This window comes from Oreochromis aureus, linkage group 1 (assembly GCF_013358895.1).
Source record: "Oreochromis aureus strain Israel breed Guangdong linkage group 1, ZZ_aureus, whole genome shotgun sequence".
Classification (NCBI taxonomy): domain Eukaryota; kingdom Metazoa; phylum Chordata; class Actinopteri; order Cichliformes; family Cichlidae; genus Oreochromis; species Oreochromis aureus.
The window spans coordinates 21,139,168-21,159,234 of record NC_052942.1 but is presented as its reverse complement, the minus strand read 5'-3'; the positions used below and the strand labels follow the sequence as shown (position 1 = coordinate 21,159,234).

At 41.6% G+C, this 20,067-nt stretch overlaps 1 protein-coding gene across 2 annotated transcripts in view; it reads right to left on the bottom strand.

Moving 5' to 3' along the window:
• The window catches only part of rras2 (RAS related 2), a 29,128-nt gene extending 11,428 nt beyond the window's left edge, over nucleotides 1-17,700 (bottom strand). The window contains exon 1 of one of the 2 annotated variants that reach the window (XM_031748708.2): nucleotides 17,179-17,700. In XM_031748708.2, coding sequence (XP_031604568.1) covers nucleotides 17,179-17,280 — 102 coding nt within the window. In that variant the 5' untranslated portion in view covers nucleotides 17,281-17,700. Of the gene's footprint in view, nucleotides 1-881; nucleotides 1,070-17,178 lie in introns of those variants that run through there. The other variant, XM_039610374.1, reaches the window with a different exon arrangement.
• Between the last annotated feature and the right edge of the window lie 2,367 nt (nucleotides 17,701-20,067).

Here is a 20,067-nt window from a genome sequence, read left to right as displayed (position 1 = left end):
CTTAAAACGCCTTTTTCTACCATTTCATATTTAATTTTTCAAAACAATACATAATGTATAAAAAATGTTCAAACAAAACGTGAAGAAGAGAAAAAACAGATTCTTAAAAGGAAGAGGTTTTTTGTTGTTGTTGTTTTTTGCATAAATGACAAAAAAAGAGAGAAAAAGAATCGAAATCTTTGCCCAAATTCCTGTAGATTAATTATCCTTTCAGAAATCCAAGAAATGCAAAAAACAGAAAAACATGATGCACTGATTCATTTAGAGGCACGTCTTTTTTCCCCCCCTTTGCTACACCAGCCACACACAAAAAGAGCGCTAATTCAACGTGTAGGTGCTTTGTCGTCTAAGCCACTTCATTGCTCAACATAGGAATAAAACACCAAAGCACCTGGTGAAGTTTGTGCTTCGTAACAAGTGAAGAAATAAAGCAATTAATCCCGACTGTTACGACTGCTGGCTGCCAGCACTGAGCGACGCAAGAATGGGTGATATGTGTAGGCGTGTAATCAGCATAGTGCTTGCATTATGCACCCACTTCCTCCCCACACAAACAGCTATGCTAACACTAAATATAGACCCTTTTCCATCTCAGTCAGTTATCCTGCTTGTTTGGTTGTTTGGTTAGAGACGCCGATTTGACTGTTAACCGATATACCATCATTATCTACGCGGAACATAAAACCACTGATTCAGCAGCAGCACAGATGAAACTGAGATTTTTTTTTACTACATAATAAAAAACTTCATTAAAAAAAACAAAAACAAAAAAACACCCACCCAATGTAGGTTACACGGTGCACCCGCTCACAAGACTGTCATAATGAGAGGGAACGCTGAGTTAAAACAAATAGTCATCAACACAGTTGGGAGTTAATTACCTTCTGCATATGGCTTAATGCCCAATGAGAATTCCCAGACCTCAGCTTCGAGAATCATCAGCCGTAGATATTCTTTAATTAAAGAAAAAAATGTAGATTGAATACCATTAAATCTTGTTATTCTAGTCAGCATATGCAGATTTACACTATTCCCCAAACTGCTCATTCCCCGCTCCAGCACACCGCAAGCCTACCACAAAATGTTCCCTTACTAAACATTTTACAATTTACAAGAAAACTATCTCTTGCGATATGTCTGGAATTGCGACCTCGCATGTAACAAACTGTTTATATCTTGAGCACGCGATTCTGTATTTTCTCCATCAACCGTAGCTGGTTTTGAGTTTTTAATGCTCACCAGATCATCACCCAAACGCCTGTTTTGTGCTCAATGGACGAAAAAGTAAAAAAAAAAAGAAAGAAAGAAAAGAAACGAAAAATAGCTCTGCACGAAGAGGTGGGCGTGAAAATGAGCTGCTCGTGGTTTTTGTGCATTTTGCAGAATGAGATGAAGGTGAGCAGCAAACCTCAGGACTTGTGCAAATCCAATTGAGCAAGCTTTGTCGATTCAGAGCATTTGTGACCACAATTTGAGTGAATGAAAACAGTTCTTATTCACACTGCAGGACTTTTGCCAAATGTATCAAAAGTGCTTGGCCCAGAATAGCTATATGGCACGGTCAAGGGAAAGCTATCGCTCTCTTTACAGTGAGTGTTCAGCTTACTTCACAAAACTGACCCATGCTCTTTGTTTTGCTGACAGAGCAAGCACAAACTGCTAGATGGACTGCGATATCAGCAGCGAGGAGTAGAACAGGAGTGGCCGCTACATGAAGCGGGGGCGTGCCCCCCAGCTGACAGGTGAGACATGCCATTTGTAAGACTTGTTCGGTGGGCCGGAGCCAAGTTCAGCAATTTTGATTAAGAACACAAACCCCACGCCAGACAGACTGGAGCCTGCCAAGTTACAGTCTGAGTCAGAATGTGTAGATCCGTTTCTGACAGCACATCATAGCCAGACATGGTAAATTCATACACTGCACATGCTAATGAATGCTTCAAAAAGGCAAAACAGCATAAATATTGGGGGACTCAATCTGAAGGTAAGCAAATACTCATAAAACTTTCTGTCTTGAACATCATCTCACTCTATTGGAATCTGTGTCTCGATCAAGCAAGTCTCGATTACCTCAGCACCACACATCAAACCGGCAGGGCAACACTGCCGTCTAAGGAAAGAGAAATTTGACTGTGGGCATCACTTCCTGTCCGAAAAACCGTACAGGTTTAACCTTTTGTGGACCCTCCGGGGCTGCAAGCAGCTGTCTGCAATCAAATAGCCGCCATCAGTGTTTAATATTAAACAGATGGAAATGAAGACCAATTCCTCTGCAATCTCAGCCCTGCCTGTCCCCCTCCATTATCGCCTTTCTTTTCGTGGTTCACAAAGTTTCACACAAGTGATACAAGAATTGCCGCGAGGAGCATTGTTCTGTCGAGTACCTGGGAGCGCCTGAAAAATAGGGTGGGAGGTGGGGGGGCGTTCAGAGCGAACGAAGAGGTTTGAGGGGGAGTAAGACTGTAAGCTACATGGAGAGGGAGAGCGAGAGAAAAAAAGAGGGGGAGGGAAAGGCATTAACTTCCTGTGGAAACACCCACTTTTCCCATGAGCTCATACAAACCAGAAAGGTCACTTATTCAATACCTAATACACATGGAGAGAAAGAAAGCACACAATGTGTCCACTGGCTTAAAGGGCCACGGGGGAGCATTCTGTTATAGCTGGGAAAGCTTTAAGACCGTAAACAATGCTGCAGAGAAATACTCGAAAATTTAAAAAAACAAAAGACCCAGTGCTGGTCATTTCCAAAAAGCCCTACACCCCTGCTATAAAGTAAGCCAAATAAGCATCCATAGTAATGTGACTTTCATTGAATGTTTACAGTTGGAGATTGCGGTCTGGGTACAGGCGCCAAACGTTGGCATGATGCCGGATTAAATGAACCCCTGCACATCACTCCTACAAGCGTTCTTCCTCCTAATGCGCAACAGATCAATAGCCTTTTTCCTTTAATCACTGCCTTGTCCTTAAATGCCAGCAGGCTAGTGAAACCCCACCCCAACAGGCAAACCCTCGGCATAACACACACATCTATCCAGCGCTGTGACCTTACTGGAAATTCAAATTCAATTTTATTTATTTTATTTATACAAATCACAACAAAAGTCGCCTCAAGGCGCCTTATATTGTAAGGTAGACCCTACAATAATACATACAGAGAAAACCCAACAATCATATGAGCCCCTATGAGCAAGCACTTTGGCGACAGTGGCAAGGAAAAACTCCCTTTTAAAAGGAAGAAACCTCCAGCAGAACCAGGCTCAGAGAGGGGCGGCCATCTTTTTTTTCCCTATAGGCAACTGAAATGATGGCAAAAACGATAAAACGTAAGGTCAGAATTGTTTAAAATAAAGCACATAACATTGGTTTAGTCTTTAAGGTGGTTCTTTTATAATTAGACCAGAAGTATTCTAAGAGAGAAACATGACACAACATAGAAATTTACAGGTGACTCACACTACAGTTGCCTAATGGCAAAAGTGGTGACTGTCCTGACCCATGACCTTAAACAATCATCACTCGAGCTGGGAACGCTAGTAATGTTGTTGCACTGATGCATGACAGTTTTATATGGGTGGTGGCAGACTCATGCACTTATTATTTTAGTGAAGATGTAGGTGAGTGTATCTCTTGTTCTTCTTTTTCAAAATGCCAAACAAGTTCCTCTTTAACTTTTTCATGTACTGTAAAGTCTTTTATAGCCTTGGTTCTGCAGCCCTCCTATGATATTTGATTATTATTATTATTCCTATATTTGAGCGTGTGTGTTTGCTTCAAGGCACTTTATATTTAAAGGTAAAGGCCCTACGATAATACAGGGAAAACCCCAACAGTTAGACGACCCCCTATCAGCAAGCACTTGACAAGAGTAGGAAGGGAAAACTCCCTTTTAACAGAAAGAAACTTCTGGCAGAAGCATTCATTTTGAACTATAATTTAATTATTTTATGAAAATGCCTTTATTAATTCCGTACTGTGATATTGAAGTCCCAACTTTCCCACAAAAGTACAATAGTAGTGTTGGAATGATCACTAGTCTGAAACTTCTTTAACGAGGTCAAAACAGTCCCTTGCAAATATTAACTCTACAACTTATATATGCAACTTAATACTTATTATAATTTCCCAATGGCTAGACACTCCACAGCAAAGATATCCACAAAGTCCTCAAAATTAAGGAGCACACATAAGAAAGTAAAATAAAACATAAAACACTGATTTTATTATCAGAGAACTAGTTGAAGTCACTACAAACCAACATTTTGGTTCGACCTCCTACATTTTCAATAAGTACAATTATTTTTACTTTGACATGTTCATTGATTTTTATGTAGGTTTCTTTCCCCGCTTGGGTTATTCGCACTGTTTGACTCCCTCGTAACTAATTCTTGTTGTTATCGCCCAACAATGACTATTTTGATCCAAGTAGCCATTAATGAGGCATAAATGAACGCTACATTGATTTATTACAACTATTCCAGACGCATTGTTAGGATAAAACAAGTCACGTAGGCTATGCGAGCTGAATGGCCAGCCTGCGCTCATGGCTTCAGATATGGGGACAGCACCCATGCAGAGAATAAAGCACGGGATAAATGTCCCACCAAGTAGGCCAACTCCTGGTGCAGTCAACCCCCTGCTCTCCTCTAACCTCTCTGGCATTAAGACTTCAATCACTCTGCTAAATATCAATGCGCACCGGACTGAACACTTTTGAACCTGCTCAAAGGCGCAGAATCAAAGCGGTGCCATTTAAAGGCCTTTTTTCTACCAGATCACTTGGCACAAAGACACCTACTTGCTCTATAGTGGCTACACAGCACACTGTTTCTTTATCTCAGTTTCATAAGCCAATTCTCTTGAATCATAAGCAGACGCGTGTGTTGTTCAGAGACATTCTAGGTGATCGTGCGATCTCACTAATGTTCCTTCTCCCTCTGCATTAAGCCAACCCTAAACCCTAAAGTCACTGATGGGTTTATCGACGCCGGTTTTCTCTTTTCGGCTTTTTGCTGTTTTGCTGGAGGGAACAGAAAATAAAAGGCTCAACTGAAAAATAACTAAAAAAGACAGTGAGCTCCTTTGACTGTTTTGGCATTTCTTCCTTAATGTGTTCTTCTGTGGAGGTTGGGGAAAAAACTAGACCCATGTGAGGTTGCCTCAAAACTTACAAACGAAATTGGAAAGATCTGATCATTTACAGGCGAAATAACAAAGGTGCTGACATAAATGTGCTTGACATCATGCATTAAATGACAAAAGACTTTTTTACATTTTAACTTAAAACGAAACAGTAATGACATGACAGTAATGAAGGTTATGATCTATTTAGGCACAGACCCTCCTAGTTAGGTACACGCGAGTTATGTAATGATACACTGGGTGTGAGCCTTGCTGGTTACCCGACATGTAATACAGCTCCATGTTTACATAAGCTCTTGCTTCACTCTGGGCTTTATTCAATTCTTCCTCCTCTGCTTCTGTTTGCGCAGAAGTAGCGCTGCACGCGTTCTCATCGACAAAGCGGCACTGTGACAACTCAGCGAGAGGACACCAGCTACCGCAGTGGCTACGAGGACAGAGAAACTACTGTGTGACTTTCAGAAACCCCACACAAAGTCATTCAGTGGAGTGTGTCTCACAGTCTATGGTTCTCAGGAAAACCGTATGACTGACCAAATAATGGTAACGCTGATCAGCGATGTAAAATACACAGGCCGTAGTTTTATTTATAACTAAATGGTTATAGCTGACACACGATGCTACAATAAACAATTGTCTCTTATGATCTGCTTTAAAACGAGGCAGATACCTCTAAAACCCTTAACTGTACTGCATCTGAGTGTGTGTGTGTGTGTTATCATCTTCTCCCTTTTCTCCCTACTGGCACAAGCGCTGAGTGTGTATTTCTGCACTGGTGTGCTCTACTGCAGACCATAATTCCTAGCATGGGGTGATATGTCACAGGAAATGGGTCCACTGACTGGCATCATGTCAGACGTCGCAGCATTAGTGCCGTGTGCTTTTAAACCAGCAGCCCTACATCACAGGCAGCAGAAAAGTTATTACTCCAACAGGCGCCTTCTTATAAATAAGTCCTAATGGATCTGCACTTCACCTTCACCCAGTTCCTCTCTGTTGATCTTCTCACCCTAACCACCGTGTCAGAATCAACAATTGTGTATCTGACAATAACTTTTTATTTTTACATATATATATATATATATATATTTAGGTAAAAGGGGCCAAAATGTCAAGCAGTGTTACCACGATATATGCATGTTCGCCTATAACCATAACCACAGGGGCAGCACAGAAGTCACAGCATCACCATGCTATTAGAAAACTGTGTCTTATGAAGGCACAAGGATGAATTCTGCACCTTTTCAGTCATTTATGTTGGTAACTCCTCCCACAGTGATTTTTTTTTTTGTTCAACCGACACTATATATTTCAAAGTGCCATCATTAAAATCGAAACGGCGGTTGTCTTTTTTGTGTGCAGGTGGCAGAGTGTCACATTCGTTAACTAAAGTCCAAAGAGGCTTGGCTGTGAGACGACAATGTTTTGGTTAGACATACTAAACACACTTTTTTTACACAGCTGTTGACTTTGTGCGCACTGGTGTGTGCCAAATAAAAATTCGGGTTAGTCGACACCAACTGGTGCCCTGCGCACGGTCGCATACAGTTGCTGTGTGTCAGATCAGCGCAGCAGTCACACAACAGCTGCGTCGCCGACCAAATTCAGATATTCCTGAGTGTATCTACGCGCATACCTGACGCTCTCTGATCGTCCACTTGCATTTTATCAGTGAGAGAAAGAACACGAGGCCCAATTGGCCATTGTCGCAGACACATTTGGACAGTGAGTAGTGCTATACCGTCACCTGTTGAGGGGTTGTCTCATTCCGTGCCTCACCTCCCCCTGATGGACAGCAGGTGCCCCACAGGCTTCTGGACACTGTCTGCTCGAGATGTGCCAAATGTCCACCAGCTGCCTGGCAGGCAGTTCAGAGCACGGCATCAGCGACAAGCACACGGACATAAAAAGAACCATTCAGAGCGCTCTGTTGACTAAGGTTCAGAAAAATGTCCCCCCACTTTTGGCAAACAACAAAAGACACTTCAATTAGCCGTGTAACTAGTCACGCCAATATTGAAATCAACACTGCTAACTATTTAAAAGTCAGCATAATCATCTGTAGCACCGTTAATAAATATAAGCCTATCATAAAAAAATACCTTTGAAATGCTAAATGTTAAAAGGTGTGGTGGAGTGGGATGCTAAAATAAGCAGCCTGTATGTTGGTTTCCCATAGCCAGAGCTGTTGTTATATGACTCTGAGATGTGAGACCTGATACTGTGAGTAGTTATTCTGAAACAGACAGATGTGTGAATACAGAACAATAGCCAAAAACAACACGGACGAACCCGCCGTCCTCTCTGTCTGTCTGACTATGTGAGGGGCTTTGACTAGAAAACAAGGGAGTATATTTCCATTTTTTTCCGCTATTAGAAGGACATCCAACAAAATATACATGGATAACTGCATGTTCTGTAGAAAATTTAGGTTTGGACCAAACTGAACTCAGAAAACTGCGATTTCTAGTTCCACATCATATCCGTCACTTGTTGGCTTTATACAATTATATTACATTGCATGAAAAATAAGGAAAAATTCTGTTAACATCTTATGATATAAAGTTAAGAATGAATGTTGTCTTAATGATTTTCAGTACTGTAGAAATAAAACCTGGAAAAATGCAGCTTTTCAATCAATACGACAAATGCAAATGCAATTTTTAAAATGATAATGAATCATGGAAGTAAACAACTGAATACAGTTTGAAAATGAACAAAACTAGAATCACAGCGAGCAAAACTTAGACGCACGAGCCTTTTTGTCATCATTACAAACTTGACATAAGGCTGCAGGTAGGTTCTGTTTGCTCCGATCTCTCGGCGTTAAAACTGTAAGCGTTACAAAGGAAACGTAGCTTTGAGGTGAAATCTGAGACAATGTTCCGAGCGTTTACTCGCAAAGTCCATGGGGGTGGACATGGTTGCCAACATACCAACATTAGCTGTTTTTAAATGACTGTCATTTATGGCACTGCTGATGATGTGTGAATGGCTTGTTGCACACGTCCTACGCCAGCTTGATGCCCGGCCTACAGACAGTGGAAATACTAATAACGAATTCTGCATGGAAAAGTTACTTTGTTCAGCCAAACTTTGTTCTGATTTCATATTTACATCCTGCATATTACGCTGACGTTTTTTCTAACTCCTACTTGTTATCAATATTAGTAATCATTAGTCAACAGTAATCATAGCTGTCACCTGCTTCGTCCTACCCTCCTTGACATTTTTGAACGTTATGCTGCATTTTCGGACTATTTGTCACTATATAGTGTAATTATCGCCATTCAAAACACCAAATTATCCTATTTTTAACCATGAAATCAGCTTGTACTTGAAAGCTGGTTTGTCGTCCAGTACTTTTTAAATTCTTGAAGATATTCATAATTGATGTTGCCCTTACTGTAGTGGTGGAAATTCACAGCTTTAATACAACGGTATCATACTCTGCACTAGAGGTAACAGACTAGACATCAGGACAGTGGCGCAAACTCAAGTGTGTCTTTATGGTAAGAGACCAGTCAGCGACCCCCTGGCAACCTCCAACTGCTAGGGAAAAATATGAAGTCCACAACTGGTTGGCAACTGGTCACCTGTAGTTTGCATGGAAGCCAGCAATTTGTTTGGAAACATTTAGCAACTAACCCCTGAGCAGAAGTAAACATTGGAAAAGTGTGACACAAATTGGAATGTTTGCCTTCAAAGTAAAAGCTTCAGCCAACACATTTCAAACAGCACAACTTTTACTTTAAAGTTGAACACTCTGTTTTCCACAGTTATGCCACCAGCAGATAAGTCACAAACTATGGAAAACCTTGGCAATCTGCTTGCAACAAAAGCAATTGCAAGGTGGTTTTTGGTCCAGCATCATAAATCCTTTTTTAGCCAGCCACTACCAGCAACCAACCAAAGTGGTCAGCAACTTTTCCCTACTGACCTGTGGTGACCAGATGTCACTAATCGTTCTCCAAGTCTGTGTGACAGGGCAGTAACATCCTTGTGAGTAGGAAAAATTGGCAGTTGCTCAGCAATTGCATTCAGTTTTTCACATTCGGCAACCAGCTGCAAGTAGTTACAGCAGCAAACTGGTTTCCCAGAGGTCAGACGGGCAAAATGTTTCCAAACAATCATGGTTCCCCTTGGATTGACAGCAACCGTTATCAAACTTGCCAACAATTTGCAACGAGCCTGAGTCAGTCTGTGCTGATGAGTGAAACTCGTCTGCAATGCATCTCTTTGCAACTGGGGACTCGACTCAGCTGGTGGCAACCTGGTTGCATTCTATCTGTATCCCCATACCTAAATCAAGGTTGCTGGGTGCCTATGTCATTTTATAGTTAAACTGATATTCTTAAATCACTTCCAGTCAAGGAATTTCTGTTTCAAATTTATAAGGTTCTGGCTGGACTCTGAATGGAAGTAGTTACTTTTAATGTAACTTTCTCTGTACGCAGATGGCAACACATTTGCGACTTTTGCATTTTTATCCCAATCATTCACAGTTAGTTGCAGCTTCGTCCTTTCTTTCTCCCCTCAACCCGAATCTGTCGTGTCAGATGGCTGCCCCTCCCTGAACTTGTTTCTGCCAGAGGTTTCTTCCTAGTTTTTCCTTCCCACTGTCACCAAGTCCTTGCTCATAGGGTTTGTCTGATTGTTGGGGTTTACCTTACAATATAAAGCAAACTGAGGCGTCTGTTGTTGTGATTTTGCATATAAAAAAACTGAATTTAGTCAAATAGACGTTAATCTTTATATTATCACAAACAGACTGCATATAATTGTCAACTTGACCTCATTCAATCACAAACTGAGAGAAGACTGAGTCTATCTAAAAAGGTAATAAGATGGTAACTGCACACCTCTGAAGTGACCATTTCAGAGGCAGCATCCACTGCGTACGGTCACAATAATTTTGGTCATGCTGCAGTCTTCTACCGCTGTTTTTCCTAATGTGACCATAACAGTAATTGCATGCTATTTTATGAATTACATTGTTGGAGTTTATGACTAATTCACCCATAATTTCTCTTTTCCAATATCATTTTAAAAATCTTGTATGTATGTATGTATGTATGTATGTATGTATAGCTCTTTTGTTAGTTTCTACATTAATGGGATTTATGTTTGGTTCTTGCTTGTTGCTGCTACAGAGAGACAGACATACTGAGAAAGACAGAAAGAAGAACTGTGTTATCTGATCTCAAATCTGTGTTTTTTGTGGAACATTTTAAATCACACCTTTGCCTCCAACTAAAAACTGTGTGCAAAACAGGTACTTCCAAATAGATACATGGAACCTCTTAAAAAAGATTCGATCACTGACGCAACTCTTTTTCCCACGTCATCGGCAAAATCTTAAATATTCTGTTGATTTCGTTTTACTGAGAGCTTCTGCAGCACTTCTCATGCAGATTTACTCCATTACTCTCACATTCAAGGCAACAAATGACTCAGGGTGTGACTGATCTCGGTTAGGTAAGAGAATGCTAGCATTTTTCTTGAACTTGCATCATATGTGCGGCCCAGAGACAAAGTTCTTCTTTGACTGAGCAGTAATTCGATGTCACACAATCAACGAGAACAGAGAAGCACTTTATAACAAACACATACTATATACAGAAGAAGCATGCAGAATGAGGAAGCGCACTTTCCACTGAAGATAAGTGATGCCCATTGTTCGGGTATATCGATGTGTTGAACTGTGGGCATGGAACATGAGGACGTGGATTCCAGCTAGCATGTGTTAAAAAGATAAAGGCCACAAAAACCTGAGCTAGAGAAAACTGAAATGGCTGTAAACTATGTGTGTGACCCATGTATGTAAATGTACTCCTGTTATTTTTATTGTAACTGACAACAGATCTTTCCTGACAATAAAACAAAAGTACAACATGTATAAGTGCAAAAATAGAGGTTACTGCTATTGTTTTGCACAATGCATTAATGACTTTGATGCCCATTTAATTTTTGCTGATTAACAGCGGTCTTCCTCCCTGGATAGTCATTAGGTTCTCATTAGCGTGGAGCAAAGGGGATGACCTACTAGTCTCTTGAGCTTTCCCAGATGGGTGGGAGTGTCTTTATGGATCCTGAACTTCTTCTCGTGTACATTCCTTTGGTGTGTTGCTAGGCATTTTGCCAGATACAGCTAAATTACCTCAGCAATGGGATTGCGTTCATCCCCTGCATTTAAAAAGTCTTACTTGAGGGCGCTTGATGTTGAAATACTCACAGCAGCCTACGACACAAAGACAAATCGGACAGCACAAATTTGCAGCTTGACGCTCAGCCATCGGTGAGCATCAGTAAACATATGCCGATCCAGCAGGTACTGACGTACAACAGTGCAGCACTGCAACAACAACTGATGTTTCTCTGTGTCAAAGAACCTCTGGCATTCATGTGTACAGATATGTTTTCTCTATACACTACAACTTGTGTTCTTGCAGCGCTACAAAGGCACAAACGACATGATTTGCTGAATTCATACTTGGCTGGTCACATAAAAAAAAGCATTTATGAATTAACTGTATGCCTTACAGGTTGTATCTGGATAGAGTTTAATATTCACTGAATTGAGATACATTAAGACGTATAATTAAGTATGTAGACTTGCATATTATTTTCACATGAGTGAAGGAGAGCGGCAGTGCAGAATACAAATTGACCACTTATGATCAGCAAGGGGCAGTGGATGAAGTTACACTGGAAGAACCTGAGCACATCTGGCTATGTTGCCATATTAGAATTGCTCCACTGTCCTTAAAAAACATGAAATCTGCCATCTTTACAGAACGACCCCAAGCAAGTGGAAAGTGTTAACAGAGAATTTGAGTGGAAAAGTGATAAAGACTGAGAATAGCATAGCAGCAAAAGATTCAAATACAGCAGAGAAGGTGGAAAGGAAACCGTTGCTTTAAACCCAGCAGTTTAAATCTTACTGGAACTCATAAACATGAAACAGGTATTGATGTGAGTGTAGCACTGAGTGCTTATAGTAATCTGACTCTCAGTAAGCCACCAGAATGACAACTACCCACTATTAATTTTTTTTTTTCTTTCCAGCTAGCTGTGATATAGAGTGCACACCGCCTGCTGTTTACGCAACACAAATATTGTCTGTTTGATTGATGATTCATAGACAAACAGGCCGTGAAATTGCTCACAAAAACAGTAGGTCTATGGCAACTGTTTACAATTAAACTTCTGAGGGATAGTGCTGTGCGAAATTTGAAGTCCATAATTTTCTGATAAATTTTATTTTGCTAATATTTTTATACACATTTCGATTTTGCTTTAAAAATAAGAGGCATCCTCCGGAGGCTGGAGGAACAATTCCAGCTTGCAGTGACTAAACGGTTGCCCAGACCTTCTGCGTGTTGGACACTCATGATTACTTTTGATCGCAAGGAGACTGAACAGGTTGCAACATTCTTATGGCAGGTTTTAGTAATTCCTACCTCTAGATTTGCTAACCAAGCTAGCAAGTTATCACAGCCTTCTTGTATTAATATGTCCACTTCAGGCTCCGAAATGGAGACTCCAACGGCCAAAATGCCATCTCAAACCAGTGACATCAGATGACTCAATATTGAGTCTATGGTGAAAGTTACTGAGGGGCTTATTTGCTCTCGCTGAGGCTCTACTCTGTGAGAAGCCAAGGTGTGACCACTCAATAGTGTTAAACAAATAGTTATTCTCCTCACCTACCCCCCCACACACATCTGCCACATCCTACACTTAAAACGAGTTTACTGTTATACTGGTCAGTTTTAGGAGAATGTTGTACTTTCCCTGTATAAAGCGCTTTTTTACTTTAATTAAGCACTCAAAGAACTTTTTACCACAAGCCAATGCAATCATGCACACATACAGCACTTTATTGCCTATAGATACTTCAATGACTAGACTGGAGGAACCGGGTATTGAACCGCTGATCTAACCATCTATTTTCCAATTGGTAGATGACTGGCTCTGCCTATGGAGCCATCCCAAAGTTCATCATCAAAAGATAAAAGCAAAGCCGAGTGGAGTTTATTAGGCAAATTTCAAGCAGTCTTTGAAAAAGCAGACAGAAATAACTACTCGTCTGGTGTCTGCAGGTGTCCGTGTCTGCATCTGAAAGCAAATATAATCCTCAGCTTGCACGAGACATAACGACAAGACATAAACTTCCTTATAAAAGAAAAAACACCAGTCAGAATATGCAGTGAATGGAGCTGTTTGCACTCATTGGTATGGTATTTGGCATATGACTAAGCCAGACAAAAAGCTACAAACCGCCCGTATTTAAAAATGGGCTGAGAGCATGCACTGTGTGGAAATACATAAAACAATCTCTCAAAACTAGACATCAAACGCACATTCACCAAAACATTGTTGCAAAGCCATTGCCCAGACACCTGTGGCTGTTTCTGAAACGGCACCCACCACATTTTTACTCAAACACTACTATTACAGCCATATCCTGCCTCCACATGCTCAACCAGGGCTGCTGCCCTTATAATCCAACCTTTCTGTTTTTTTCTACTGAGCTGCTACTTTTGGCAACATGTCCCCTGAAAGATTTCATATCTGACTAATCAAATCCATTTTAGAAGTTATGAGAGATGCAAGTAATGAGGCTGTGTATTAGAGAAACTGGGAGAACACATGTGCTTTAGCTGTAAATCCAGCTGAGGTCTACAAAAATCCTCAGCTAATCTGTCTGGACTTGATCAGTCAGGATGTTTTGCTCTCATTTATGAATCTCCATGGCCAGGGGCTGCCACCATGCTAATATTAGCAAGCATGTGAGAAAGCAACACCACGCTTCACCTCAACATCTCGAGAGCTGTCTCATGCTGGCGGCTTCTCTGGTAACCCAGAGTAAATTAAGAAGGGTTTCTAATATACCATTATATTTCAGGGATTTTTTTAAAAAAAGGCACAGACGCAACCCACATGCAGTACTCACATGGCTAACGTGAGTCATCTTTTCCCTTACTTGGGATGCTTCCTGCCTCGCAGACGTCACATTAAACAACACGCAGTGCTCAACAACTTTTGTCAGATGACTCAATGTTATGTCATCCTAACGCTATTTCAACTTGAGTCGAATGCTTGGCATTAGGGTGGCCAGCAGCCAGGGACCTGCCACTCTTTGTTATTGCTAGCGACATCTTTCATGTTCTGACTCCCAAAAAAGTCCCAAAAAGTCTTTTATTTTAGCTGCTCAGGAACCTCAAGATCAACATTAGCTAACACACCTCAGGACTAGCAAGTGATTAAAATGTGCTCACGCAATATAGATAAAAAAAGCTGGCATCAGATGATCAGCCACATTGACGAAGTGCTTTTTAAAATGCCTACCGTGCTGGTGCTTTGTGGTCACCCACAGCCACCCCAACACAACAACGATAAACATTTCAGCACACAAGCAAAATTCTAAAATGTGATGCCACAAGAGGATGATCTAAATATATGAATCCAATGGAAGTAGATAACAAAATACCTTAAATATCTCATTTTTACTGGTTTATTAGAAGTAGATCTTCTAGTCAAAGTCTTAATCTGTGATGACCCTCAATCCTAAACATAACCCACCCCAATTTTCTGAAGAAATCCAAACTTTTTTTTTGTCCCCCAATTCCAAAGACTTGAGGGAACAATTGTTTTTTGAAACCGTAGAACAAAAAGTTCTGATAGTACAGGATGTGGGTCAGGGTTAGGGTTAGGGTTGGAGTTGTCACTGATGACGACTCTGACCTCAGAGGGTTACTGACAAGATAATAAATGACGTTAACCTATTTCACCAGCAGCTGACGCTAAAACTATGAGCAATATTTCATACCATAAAGGTGATTAAAAGCACATTAATGAGCAATGTAGGAAAAATCTATTAGTGGAAAAAGAGCATTTGCTAAAGAGAAATCTAACCAAAGAAGGGTATTTGGGATATATTGAGACTTGAGACACTTGCAGTCACTTCATCGAGTATTTTATGTTTTTGGCAAAACACATAAAACTAAAATTAGTACTAGTCAAAGTGACAACTAACACACACACACACACACACGCACAGAATTCCAGTGATTCAGGAAGCAGGTCATGTTTTTCCATACAGAACTAGGAGGTCCTAAGAGCAGCAGTAGAGGGACTTCCTTTGCCAAAGGGCCAAATTCCACATGGTCCGTGACCATTAACCCATCCAGGCTGACTCAGACACCTCTGACCCCTCCACCACCACCCCACCACCACCACACACACACACACACACACACACACCCTCAAACTCACAACACTCAGCATAGTTCTGAGTATCGCCTCGACTTCACAACCAGCTGTCAGGTCCACCCCAACACAGCACAGCAGGCGACTTCTAGAAACCTCTGAAGAGTTTGTCACTTCTCCACCTACTATTTCTATCACCATCACGGCACAAGACATGCAAGCCGGCAGTAAGAAAAACACACGAGCTAATTAACTGAGGGAGCTGCCGAGTACAAGATACATATAAAAGGGGACATCCAAGCAAAAACCTCAGTCAGCAGTCAGTTAGCTGATTTGAAAATGAGTCTGTGAGACCTTAGAGAAAGCTTTATTGCTAAATCCAGGTCCACCTCGTGCATATATGAAGCACGTTTTAAATGATTATTACATATGACAAGCAAAACTACAAATGAGAAAATTCACAATGACATTATCAGCGTTACTCCAGTGGTGTTACCATAACATCTCAAGTGTTTCCCCCCAGTTCAGGTCTATCTGATCCCTTCCTACTTGGTATGCAGTTAATGAGCTTTTTGAACCCTCATTAGGATACAACTCTCCCCCACCCACCCAACACACACATTTGCTCACAAGCTTCACAACCCACCCCCCCAACTATTGTCTGTCAGTGTGGAGACACGCAGCTGCCTGCCTGTCTTGTCTCCTGCAATCCAGAGCAAGCATCAGTAACACAGTGACACCATGGTGGGCACACACACACACACAAGGCAAAGGGCAAAGAATGTCATCTCTCTCATACAGTGTGTGTGTGTGTGTGTGTGTGTGTGTGTGTGTGTGTGTGTGTGTTTTGGGCCCTCTCCTAAATGGCGATTATGAAAGCCTGGAAGGTCAGAGCAGTGTCTGCACTGTGCTGGAATGCAACCAGGCATTACAGGGAGGTAAACTGTTTACATGCCTTTTATATGTGACACCCAGCGAGCTTTCTTCAAGCAGGCTGCTGTAAAACTGATGAAGAGTGGTGGAAGCAACCTTTCATTTCTATAGATTATCTATATTAGTGCGCTTGCTTGCCTTTGGTTTCAGCTCGAAATGAGGTTAACCAGCAGACTTGGTGAGACTCTGCATCAGAGCACAAAAGTTAATCATCTCTCAATGGACATTTTGTGCAGCTGCTGCTTATTTTACAGTCACCCAACCTGAACGGATTTTCTCTGTCTAGTTCACATATTTCCAGTGAGATCTGGAGGATCCGTTTTGGTGGCACTTAAAAAGAACTCAAACGCACTTTTTCCTCTTGAGAGTGACACAGAGAGACACCACTGTGCCAACTTTGTACAGCTTTTACATCCTTCTATTTGAAGTATTACATTGTGTGGCTTGGTGGGCCACTGCAACCCCTCTCAAAAAAAATCACAGGACTTTTAACAACTTAGCACGAACTCTAAATCCGCTGCTTTACTTTGCAGGGAAACTTAGGTAAAAGAAAATAGGACAACTCTTTAAGCTCCAAAGACCCACTTTCCTTTCTCTTATGACTAGCGGCTGTACAAACTGCAAAGTGGAAGTGGTCCTCTCGGAAATCGTCGCGTTAAAGTGACAGACGTTTAATTCTCCATATCTCGCACTAAAACCTCCCCATCCGTCCGACAGTCGCAGGCCTCGGCAAAGTAGTGAAGAAAAACAGACCCCGGTGTCCGTTTACGGACGGATACCCGTGTCCGGCCTCTCCCTCCTTGTTTGGCCGTGTTTTTTCGGGCGAGCGTGGAAATCAGAGCGAGGCTTACATTCGCTTCAACTGCAAGGTTTACCGCTACTGACCTGAATAAACTGGATAGTCAGGGCTGATTTCCCGACGCCACCTCCTCCGACCACAACCAGGCGATACTTCTCCTGCACCGAGCCGTCCTTCCAGCCTGCCATCGAGGACACCGCCGCCGCTGCCGCTGCCGAAACACCAGTGAAGCAGCAAACACCCACTTTTCCCCCTGTAAACTGAAGAGGCCCTCGTAGTTGGAGGCACCGGAACGCAGATACAGAGGCCAGCTACGTGCCGAAACAGTCTCGCCTGTGCAGCAGCCCCCTCTTTCTTTTTTATTTAGTTGTAGGGATGTAAACGAAGAGGGATCCCGATCGGAGCTACCACCGCCTGTCCATACGCCTGACCGCGTTTCGGGCTCGCCAACACTGCACCGTTCAAGATGCTGATCCGATAGTTAAGAGTAATCAGCCAGGCTAATACTGATGTCTGACGCTAGGGGCTGTTTCTAGAGGCAGTCTGCAAACTGCTTCAACACCCTCCTGCACACACACACACCGACGCAAGTAGACCTCAACCCACTCTGCAGCTCTACCCTGACACTAATATCATGCACCCTGCAGTCACATTCCTGTCCTCAAATGGCTCTGCGCTGTCTGCTCGCTGTAATTACAGCCAATTACGCAGTGATAACGCGCCCCGCGGCCGTCGTCGTCGCAACGTAAATATGGTTTAAACATGCTGAAAGTTACTAGTTTCTTCACTTTTCAGTACAATGAATAAAAAAAATAAAAATAGGTGACATTTCTTGATATGTTATCTACAATATTTCCACAGCTTAGTGGGATTTAAACATTTTGTTTGTGCTGTGCGCTACATCCAAGTTTAGATAGATTTACTTAGAAAAAAAACACTTATTTTAATATTCAATTATTTTAAAAAAAAACAACAACTTCCCAGCACAGTGGGGGAAAATAGGTTTTGTGGACAGATAGAGCAAAGGGAGGAAATGCAGTAAAAGTGATGTTTGCAGGAGTATTTCTGCACGCTGCACACACGCCTGCTGCTGCTCCGCAATTTACGATAAAATGCGCGTATCTGTGCACTTCATATGCGGCGTCATAACTCATCACACAGGTGGAAATTGAAAGTAGTGGACTGTGATTTGTGTGTTTGTTTTGTTTTTGTTTTTTCCCCTTGTTGAAATTGACTCATACCAGTTCGTCTAAGTTACAACCTTTTATTTCATTGCGCAAAGGTCCCGACTTGTGTTGTCAGCACGTCACGTCGTGATAAATCCAATATTTAACTGCATTTAAAAAAAACAAACAAAAACAAAACATAAAACACCAGATGGCTTTGGGACCCATGGCGCCACCCGGTGTCAAAAAAGAGAAAACGCGGGGCGTCAAACTCCCTGGGAATGGTTTGTGATGTTCACATGGATGCTTCGTACGAGCAGTGAGTGCTGTCAAAGATTCAGTCGTACCCAAGTGATTTTAAAATACAACACAAAATATTATATCACCCAGAGGAATTGTGACAGTGATCCTTTGTTTAAGATGAGCACTTTGTGTCTACATATTAACGTGGCAAAGCAAGAAAATCACCCAAAAGCACAATGCCAAAGTCATGCCTTGTGTTAGAAAGTGTAGCTGTGATTCTCATAATAATAACTATGCCCGAACCAGACAGTCTGTGCAGTGCACACGGCAGTTGGAGTTGGCTGTTTATTTTCACAGTTGAAGGTCTGACCTCAAAGCCACCTTTCAGCCTTTATCTAAAACCCCTGGAGGGAGATTTTTACAGATACTGTAAATGTATGACTGGGGTGGTGACCCTTTAATCTGGCCTACTCCCAGAAATATCCCTTTACTCATAAATAATAAACTGGAGGGCGAGTGGAATATGGAGGCCTGTGCCAGCACTAATCTATCTCCATCTCATTATCACGCTGACAGTGAAACTTGCAGATGGCTCAGAGAGCTCAGTTCAAATCTTGGCAATATATTACCTGAGGTTAAAAGAATTTATGTTCTTGCCCAGGTTATGCATGTAGACGGACATTTTCAAGGTGATGTCTTCAGTTTGGAGGTACTGGCGGCACAAATTCCAATCAGTTACCCCACTGTGGGAGATATTACAGAAGGAATCTGAGGAATTCTAATTAGATCCCAGAGCTACGATCACAAGCTAGACACTCTCTTCACTTTGGGGCACAACGTCCTTTAGGTAATTGTAACAGCTTCTTCAAAGATAATTACTAAACATCTACTGCCATGCACATTAAGGCAGGTACAGCACAACCTTCCATACTTTCCAAAAGAAGGCATACAATCCAACTACATTTTTGGGTTACCGTCGTGCTGGAGATGCTCCCAGCTGTCATAGTGGGTGGGGTGCACCCTGCACAGGTTGCTAATCTGTCACAGTGATAACACAGGGACAAGCAGACACTCACACCTATGCCCAATTTAGAATCTAGACACTTTACAATGAAAGGCTCCAGCCAGCAGATTCAAAGCTATTACTAACCACTGCTCCGCCATCTCCAAATTCAAGTCAATTCAGTTTTATTTATAAAGCGCCAAATCTCATCAAAAGTCACCCCAGGAAGCCTTATACTGACCCTACAAAAAGGGTACAAACACTTATTTAATGATCAGTGGTTTAGTTTGGATGTTTTTCCATCTTATGGCTTTAATAATATCAAATTCAATATGAACCTTAATGGTTGTGGCTGGTACTAGAGGATTCTTTTTTCTTTTTTTTTTACCCTTTTCTTATTGAATTGAACTTGAATTCCCTTCCTTTTGCATATACTGTCTTAAGTTTCTTTTATAAATTGCCCTATTTTGAAAAGAAAAAAAAAAAAGAAACACCAATTAAAAATAATGAGGTGTTAATAAGAAAAACGAGCTCTTAACTCAATGAAAACACGACGGAGCATG